At 42.5% G+C, this 9,270-nt stretch overlaps 1 protein-coding gene across 1 annotated transcript; it reads left to right on the top strand.

Annotated features, from left to right (window-relative positions):
• Nucleotides 1-3,078: 3,078 nt before the first annotated feature.
• Nucleotides 3,079-8,984, top strand: LOC114449757 (Ras homolog, mTORC1 binding). The gene is made up of 8 exons (XM_028427587.1): nucleotides 3,079-3,378; nucleotides 4,001-4,072; nucleotides 5,579-5,646; nucleotides 5,759-5,841; nucleotides 6,101-6,157; nucleotides 6,344-6,391; nucleotides 6,668-6,749; nucleotides 8,204-8,984. Exons 1-8 carry the CDS (start codon nucleotides 3,327-3,329, stop codon nucleotides 8,294-8,296), a joined length of 555 nt encoding a protein of 184 aa, XP_028283388.1. The 5' UTR covers nucleotides 3,079-3,326; the 3' UTR covers nucleotides 8,297-8,984.
• Nucleotides 8,985-9,270: the final 286 nt, after the last annotated feature.

The raw sequence follows: 9,270 nt of genomic DNA, 5'->3' as shown, positions 1-9,270 counted from the left end.
GAATTCACTCCTCTGACTTAAATATGCATTCCATTTCATGAGGTTACAGCGAGAAGGGTCCAGGTGCCCAGTGGTGGCACAGACCCAGCTGGAGGATGTGGCTGACTGGTGCTCAGGCTGGCATACTAACAGAGCCAGGGGTGCTTTCACAGCGAGTTGAAAGAGGCTGGCGCCGGTGCCTCGCACCCAGGGTTCAGAGACACCAGCTCCAGCTGCATGTCCACTAGCTCGCAAAGAAATGAGAGAAAACCAAAGTGATTTTTTTTTTTTTTTGCCTGCATGGTTCGTGATGGGAATACTGATCACCGCCGACACCTTGATCACATCTCCCTAATTCTGTGGCATGAAAAAGAAGTGGGATCAAGCAATAAAATGCCAACAAGTCTAAAAACAGCTTAATGTATTATTTCTTTGAGGCTTGTGTAAACCTTTTATTAAAGTGAAACAATCTTGTTGGACACCTGTTGCTCCTGCAGGGGGGGGTATTTATGCCACCCTGTGTCAGCACACTGTAATCCCTGGCTAGAACATGGCTGTATTACCACTGTGACCTATTCTTGGTCATCATAATTTCCTGAGAGTGTGTGTGTGTGTGTGTGTGTGTGACAGTGTTCATGTGTGCATGAGTGTGTGTAAGTGATTGCGCTCACCTTTTTTTTTTTTTTTTTCCTGACACCCAATGTCATGCAGAACTAATCGCCTATTGCTGACACCAGTGATTTCTTGTCTCTACTGCTGAGAAGTGTGTGTGGAGGCAAAACAGTTGGGTCTTACTGACGGGTGGAGTTGGACATTTCTGTGATTAAGTAGTAATGGTCCAGGACGTGACAGGGAATCAGGGGATTTCATCGGTCACAGGGCAGGAAAAACTGCACTGCCTTGGGGCCTGTGGGAAATAATATAATTATTTCAAGAGTTTTTTTTTTTTTTTCTACCAAAAGACTTGATTGACACACACTTATATACACAAGTATAAAAGCCAAGAGGACTCTCACCACCTTCACCACGCCTGCCTCGGATTCCACTGTCTACATATAGGCTTAACCCACTAATTGTGACCTGAGTGCCTATGGTATTGTTTGCGTGCCTGTGGTTTGGTTATATTAAGGTCTGGCTATGTTAAAGTCCATAATGGAATACACTATTAGCTCAGATAATTTAGGGGATGTGTGCAGTCTGATTTATGTGTGAGGCTGACGTTTTGAACGACAGGGCGTCGTATGAAGCAGGAATGAGAGCTGGAAATAAGCGGTAATTAGAAGGCGATGCTTCTACGGTTACAGTATAAACTGGTATCTGTGGTACTCTGTGAGGCCTCTGTGGGAGATATAAGTGGTGTTATAGGGCCATCTGCTGGCCACAGTGGATGTAAGCAACGGAGAGTTCTATGTTTATGCACATTTACTGGCAGATGTGGACTCTTATTTAACAATATCTTACCCTCTAAAACCAAACAATATCTGCTAATTGAACTGGAGATATGGCAGCTGTAGTGTTGTGATGAGGATGTACATTTATTTACATAAAATGTAAGTGTGATGAAGATCATTTGATTTGATTGAAACATCATTCAGTCACTCACTCCCTGACTCACCGTAGGTTCTTCATTTGGCAGCATCCAGATATATTCTCTGATGGTTATTTGTAGGGATGTACGATGTGGACTTTATCCAACATACTGATACTATTCAACGTCTTTACTATAAGTTTTCTCCCCTAGCTTGAGGGACTGTGCTGCCTTTGTGTAGTTAAATGAACTTGTTTTCTGACACAGGTTTGTCCTTTTTTTATACGATTATTGACGTCATTTCTGACCCCAAAAAAATGAAAGAGCTAAGATCACCTTGACTCCATGTCACTGAAGGTTACAAACCAAGCCAGAAATCTGGGTGCAATTCTCAACTTAGACCTGAACTTTAACACCCATGTAAAAGCCATTACTAAGTCTGCCTATTACCACCTGAAAAACATTGCTAGGATTAAGGGCAGAAAAACTTATTCATGCATTTATTTTCAGTAGGTGTCCTCACAGGTCTTAGCAAAAAATCAGTCAGGCAGCTGCAGCTGGTCCAAATTGCTGCTGCTAGAGTTCTGAGTAACACCAGGAAAATGGACCACATCACACCGGTCCTCAAATCCCTGCACTGGCTTCCTGTGATTCAAAGGATACGTTTCAAAACTTTACTCCTGGTCTACAAAGCACTGAATACACATCCTGGACTTATTGGCTCCCTGTGAACCATCCAGACGTCTGAGATCATCAGGGACGGGCCTACTGTGTGTACCCAGGGTCAGAGTGAAGCAGGATTCAGTACGTATGCCTTGTGTATGAATGGTGCTATGTAAATAAAGCTTGCCTTCCCTCGATGTGTTCACCATGTTCTCTGCTTATATTTAGCTGATGGCTAATATTTCATTTTAAGGCCTGTATCTGCAAATACAGATGTTTCGCTGATAATATATTATATTTCTATTTATTTTGTAGAGAAACAATGGTGCCCACAGGTTATATTTTGCATAACATTTTGTGAAAAAGGAAACATTCCTGAACATTACATATTTTACTAAGTTTAAAAGAAAATGCCAAAAAAAAAGATGTAACACTATCTTATCAGGTTATTTTTAAACCTGCTTACATTTTATTGGATTTGTTTAATTGGTGTTTAATTAAATACACTTTCCTATTGTGCATGGTGTTCTGTATGTCGCTGTTGCTGTTGTTGTGTCGACTTACTGCAGCTCTTTGTGTCATTGAGTTCACTGCGGAATTTCAACCGTCTGCGTGTATATATATATTTATTTATTTATATATATATATATTAAAAAATAATGGCGTCTTCATCGGTCTTGGTCAGTCTCGCGCTGCTCCCTGACCCCAAACATATGAATGACACTGCACCCGACCACCCAGCACGTCATGAACCGTGTCACAGCCAATCAGAATTCAGGAGCAGGGCACTGCTGTTTGACGAGCAGCTGCTTCATCCAATCAGAGCTCTACACAGGGCCTTAGTTCCTGCCTTCATCCTGCTTGTAGCCACTCAGGGCGAAGCAGTGATTACTTATTCATTACATTGCAAAGGGGAGTGACGCAGTTATTGTAGATCTATAGATACTCCATGCTTTTTTTTTTCCTCCGTATGACCTGAAATTACATCTTTTTTCCAGCGTCGGAGGTGAAATTCGGTGTAAACTCAGCAGAGGAGAGGCCTGCAGGGGTTCATCTGGAGCCTGTATGACGGATCTCTACGCCCTTTGAATTTGGATGCCATTCCGGTTGGAGGTTGCGGTAGACCCCGAGGACTAGATGCGATAACCAGGACGACATGCCGCAGCCGAAATCACGAAAAATCGCCATCCTCGGGTACAGATCCGTAGGTGAGTCTTGTGAGCACAACGACGCGGTAGAACAGTGTTAAGGATGCCACCTCCTCGGGGCCCGGGATGGGGACCGTGCGGGTAGATTTGCGCGGCCTTTCGGGTCAGTTTAAGCCCCATTATGAGAGCGGTTTACGCCTCCTATAATAGACTTAAATTATAAGGGAGTGGGACCTGTCACGCAACATCTCACAGCGCCACCAGGTGAGACGTGGCCTTGTGGTTTCATGATGAGGGCCTGTCATCATGTAACTGTAACTGTATTAAAACTACATGCAGCATCATTCCTGACTTTAATGCGATGTTATAGTCAGTGCCATGCTCCGCACAGGCCTGGCGGAGGTTTGACGCATCACTGAGCGCCTTATTTGATGGCATCTGAGTGCAGAGAGAGCGCAGTTTGCATGCGGTGAAAGGATGTTGAGGATGGCAAGATGGCACACACAGATAGCAGGCCCAGCCAGCGTGCCAGCACTGGCGACGATCCTCCCAAAACCAGACGTGTGCTGGGCTTAATGGCTGCATAGTTTACAGTGATGCTGCTCTTCATACGTAGCAGGTTCACATCTGTATTATTCTGTTCCACCTTTTCTTTTTTACAACTCTGATCTGTGTTTTGCAGGAAAGTCCTCCTTGACAATTCAGTTTGTGGAAGGCCAGTTTGTGGACTCTTATGACCCAACAATAGAAAACAGTAAGTGGTCATTAATATGAGCTGTCACACACACACACTGCAGGGTTTCCCGCCTGGAAAATATTCAGCACAGTTCACATGACTTTCTGAACATTGTGTATGTTGTTGTTGTATTAAATTATAGATCCAACAGATGTAATAATAAGATTATTGATTGCAGCAGCTCACAATATCAGTGGAGTTGTGAGTAGTTGTTCAGTTGCCATGGAGATGACACTTCATCCTTAGGGCACCTGACAACAGGATATAAGAAGATCTTAACACGAAGCAAAACGTGCATAGTGCTACAGTTTCTGCTCTTTATTTTATTTCATGTGATGATATAAGTAATCGTTCTGACCTAAAGCCTTCATTCAGCTCACGTTTGAGAATAATATTCACCTCAGAGTGTCCTCAGGCAGGACCCTGAAGTTGCTCTTGATGGCAGGCGAGGGCCATGCAATGGTGGCTCCGCCTCCGCTGGTGTAGAGAAATGTTGTAAAGTGCTTTGAGTGTATGTAAGTGCTGATCATACTGACAGAAACACTGGCTTTTTAATGGACCTGCTCTGACAACTGACATATAACTTCGCATCTTAGTACTTCATGTTAAAATGACCTAATAGTATGTTTGAATGCAGGTAAACATATTCAACGTGTTCTTTATGGCTTCAAAAATCATGAAAAATGAGTTAATAATAATCATGTCATCCGTATAAACCTCAATTTGTTTTTCATAAATGCACATTGTTATTCATTTGTGACATCTGAATTGTGCCCCCTGATAATAATGAGCTGCAAACACTCTGTTGTTACCCAGCGGGGTGCAATGTTCCCTCCAAACAAATGTGTTCAAACACCACACCAGCTGATTTCACCAGCTTCTACACTTTCAACCAGAAACTTCCTTCCCAAGAAACTTCTGAGGAGTCAGCTGGTGCGGTGTTTGCCTGCATTGAACGGCCTGTACTAGCTCAGAATGGTAACCTTGCTTGAAGGAAATGGCTGGACGGGGATATATGTATATATTTATATATATATACAGTAATTCATCAGCTTCCTAAACACACATAATCGCAGACACTCCAGAGATTTGAGTCTGAAGTGTTACCTGCAGGCTGTTTTTCTTTCCCCTGACATGTTCGCTCGTTGGATTTTTTTCTTTTTCTTTTTCATATGTGTGGTCCATATCTATAAATAATCCGGGCACGGTTAACATAAAGTGAAGTGTCAGCGCTATCAGCGGAGAGATGCTGCAGGCTGTGCATTCCCTCCATCCTGCTACAGATTGTATGACCCATCTCCAGGCAGATATTGACAATCCTGCGCTGAATGAACTCAGTGCTACCGAAGTGGATCTATAACTGGGTTGTGTCTCATATATCTCGAGATCTGCAAGACCGAAAACATAAAGTAATGATAATAAAGACGGCTGGAGAGCACTGTATAGCTGCACTTGTCTTATTTTGAGAGGAATAAATTGCTCTGTGTGTTCAAATCTTGTTGTTTTTTTTTATCTCATCTGCAGCATTTACTAAAATGATCACAATAAATGGACAGGAGTACCATCTTCAGCTTGTAGACACAGCAGGGCAGGTATCACTCAGTACACTTTCTATTATCCTGTCAGTTGATCATTGATTTTTATGTAAGTGCCTTATGTGTTGTAACATCCCTTACTAATATCCTCACAATTATTTCTTTCCAGGATGAATACTCCATCTTCCCACAGACGTACTCCATAGACATCAATGGTTACATTCTGGTCTATTCAGTTACATCTAATAAAAGGTATGTAGAGTATTAGAAAGTATTTGTGCAGGGAAGGATACTTGCATTGAGCATTGTCTTAAGTTTACTAGTTCAGCCAGAACACCGCCTGTGGAAAAAAATTGTAATATTTAAAGAAACAAATCAGAAAAATGCACCTTATTAGTCTGTGTTTCAGCACCACACTGTGGCAACTAACACTAGCTATGAAATATGACTGTTAGCTACACAAATGCCAAATTTTATTAAGTTCATTAAGACTTCCTCTCATTTCTTCCAGCTTTGAAGTTGTACAAGTTATCCATGAAAAACTGTTGGACATGGTGGGAAAAGTTCAGTAAGTATTAGTTCTTATTGTCCAGCTGTCCACGGGGACCTTGGTTCTGGAAAAGCTGTGAATGGTGCAAATACATAAATACACATTTAGTTTTGTGCATTGTGGACTACATGATTAAAAAATACTCTATTTGTCATACTCCACTGTTTTATTGATAACATGACATTTACTTTCTCCTCAATGCAGAGTTCCAATTATGCTTGTTGGAAACAAGAATGACCTACATATGGAGCGGTATGTCCTATAAAACACACTCAGTTCATCGTACTGTTTGCTCTGTTGTCATTTAGATATGCACATGGATCAAAGAGCACATTAAGCTTTTTGTAATTTCTATTCAGTTTCCTAAATGAAGGCAGAAGCCATTTGTTCTGTTATGGAAGCCGCATTATGTCTCTGTGTGTTTGTGCATCTCTGGCAGTTCAAACTAAAACAGCATCAAGTCAATGCAGTCATCTATATAGGCATTCATCTTCCTCACTGGCCTGCTGTCTCTGTCATTTCTTTTAGAGTAATCAGTTGTGAAGAAGGAAAAGCATTAGCTGAGTCCTGGAACGCTGCCTTCATGGAGTCTTCAGCTAAAGAGAACCAGGTAAGTGGGGGTTCTCATCACGTGAGTAGAAATACATTTAGGCTCAAAAACTCAAAGACAAAGCAGCGGTAGCACAGCTCAGTTTGTGTGATTTTCCTCCTACAGTATAATTAGTTTTGGCTAAATGACAACTTGGAATTGCTGCAGGGGTGAATGAAAGTCTGAACGCTTGCCTGTCTTTTAAGTGTCTGTCGGTTGCCTGTCATTAACTGGCAACCGTGGTGTCAGCTGCACCCAACCCTGCAAAGGGATAAGGAGGCATAAATAATGGATGGATGTGAGAAATGTGACTGCTGATCAAGTAGTGACCAAGGTTGAGTGTGATCAGCCTGTTAAAAAGTTCATTTCACACATTTTTTTATAAAGAAAAACAAAAGTTTAGAGCAAGTTGGAATCAAAGACATTTATCAGACAGGCAATACCTACTGATGCAGCAGGATAGATAGGAATGCAGCTATTGAATGCATCATAGGAAATATCCAGAGTCTTTGTAGCTTGACTTAAATTATGGACTGCAGGTCAGGAAATTTTACTCACTAAAGCCTGCAGAGAAGCAAACAAGTGAGAGGTGCACTGCAGAGTGAGTTGTTGCTACTTGTGCTAAGCGATGATTACGTCATCTCATGTCCACAGCTGCTTCCCCTCCATCTTATTAAATCCCTGCAGCCACCTGAGTGCAGCGATTGGACACATATATGTTGATAAATCTGCAGCCTCGGTTTACCCTCATTAAACTCTATGCAGATGACACCAGGCTGCTACAGGATGAATATAAGTAGCATTTCATGTTGGAATCATTGGTGCAAATGCTGCCACATTTTAATAATGCAGCCATAGCCGGGCTCAGATGTGAGCGGTTGTTTATTATTCAAGCTATACGTGAGAGGGTTCTATGGGAGGACTCTACTCACTGAGGTGTATTTGTCATGCATCAGCCATTTGATGTGACTGCAGATTTCACCCACCTCTGATTTATATTCCACTTCAGCCGGCCCCTTTGCCACTTGAGCTGCTACACCTACATGAACCAGAACAGCAGGTGTGCTTGGAGCCACCCACACAGTCTGTGTTCCCATGTGTGATACATGTGTTACAATGGTGTGTTTCCAGTTGGTTTGGCGTTAACATTTATCATCCACGGTCTCTGAAAACACTGCACAATGCAGAGCCTAAAGCCGGACCAACACAAGCAAACAGTACATGTCACCTTTGGAACATGTGTAGCACAAACAGCTCCTTCTGTTTCCTGTGTGTTTCTCAACATGCAGGAAGTCTGTTAATCAGCTTTAAATGAAGTTAGATGCTGTGGTGCTTAACTCCAAAACAATGACGTCTCTGTTGAGAATAAATCCTGTGAGGCTCCACTGGATGTAGGAAATTCAAAGTGGTGTGACCACGGCATGTGACAGCATCCAACGTGTGTGTGTGTGTGTGTTTCTCACGCTCTCTCTCAGACGGCCGTGGAGGTTTTCCGAAGGATGATCCTGGAAGCAGAAAAGATGGATGGCGGCGTGCAGCCAGGAAAGACCTCCTGCTCCATGATGTAGAGCCGCCCAATCAACACACAGGACACTGCACTGGGATATCCCGTTACTTGAAGGCTAGCTGCCAGTTCTCCTCCACCTCAGCTGACTCCACCCCCGCCCCCCCTTCCTCCCCACCCTTCTCTTCCAGGGTCCTAAATATCCAATACTGTCTATTTATGGCTCTGATTCCACTGTTATTTATCAGTATTTCCTTTGCCCCTTCCCTTTCGTCATCCTCGTTTTTCTTTGTGTGTGTTTGATAAAGAAAAGGATGAGTGTCGCTTCCCTTTGTCTTATATACTGTATTTCCCACAATCCACCCCTCCATCTCTGTGCGCGGCACTGATGCAAAACACAGAACATCATACGGGTGTATCAGAAAAAATGTTTTCCACTGACCAGAGAGTAGTAGTGGCTTGATGCATCTTAGCTTTCTCATTATGCAGCTTCCATTTAGGCTTCAGGCCCCCTATCTGTTTAAATGATAAGACAACTGTCACATCATCTGCCATGCATTCGCCCTGAAACACGGTGGCCTAAACATTTCTTCTGATACATCATCAGCAGCTGTTTGCTCCCTCCAATATACAGTACAGCTCTTTTTCTACTTCCATCACTACGCAGTTACCCACCTCTCTTCTCCTCGGTTTGTTTTCATAGCAGTTACCTGTCAGCCAAAAGAAATCTGCATCCATTTTCTAATGTTGAAAATGTTGTACAAATGTTTTTGATTGTAATCATTAAAAGCAAAAAGTGGTTATGTATGCAGGCTGGTTTGTGGATTATTGTGGTTTCGCCAGAGAGCGGTTCCTTTATTTGTGTAGAAGGACAAAGGACTGAGTGAATAAACATGCAAGGCTGGGTAATAATGAGTAATTGCTGCCACCATTTGTTCTTCTTAATTTGAGAATTAAAGGGTCTAATTGAAGAAGAATCAATGATTTGATCACTTAAGCACATCATTGATCTGCACTACTCCATGGTTTTGTGTGTTA

The sequence above is a fragment of the Parambassis ranga genome, chromosome 17 (assembly GCF_900634625.1).
Source record: "Parambassis ranga chromosome 17, fParRan2.1, whole genome shotgun sequence".
NCBI lineage: Eukaryota > Metazoa > Chordata > Actinopteri > Ambassidae > Parambassis > Parambassis ranga.
Note: the sequence above shows the minus strand (reverse complement) of the source record. Positions and strands in the feature narration are given on the sequence as shown.

Bases quoted from the DNA above. Each gene is read 5' to 3' on its own strand.
- LOC114449757 (XM_028427587.1), top strand. From the start codon at position 3,327: ATGCCGCAGCCGAAATCACGAAAAATCGCCATCCTCGGGTACAGATCC. The intron at 3,379-4,000 runs GTGAGTCTTGTG...TGTGTTTTGCAG, and splicing joins CCTCGGGTACAGATCCGTAG to GAAAGTCCTCCTTGACAATT. The intron at 4,073-5,578 runs GTAAGTGGTCAT...TCTCATCTGCAG, and splicing joins TGACCCAACAATAGAAAACA to CATTTACTAAAATGATCACA.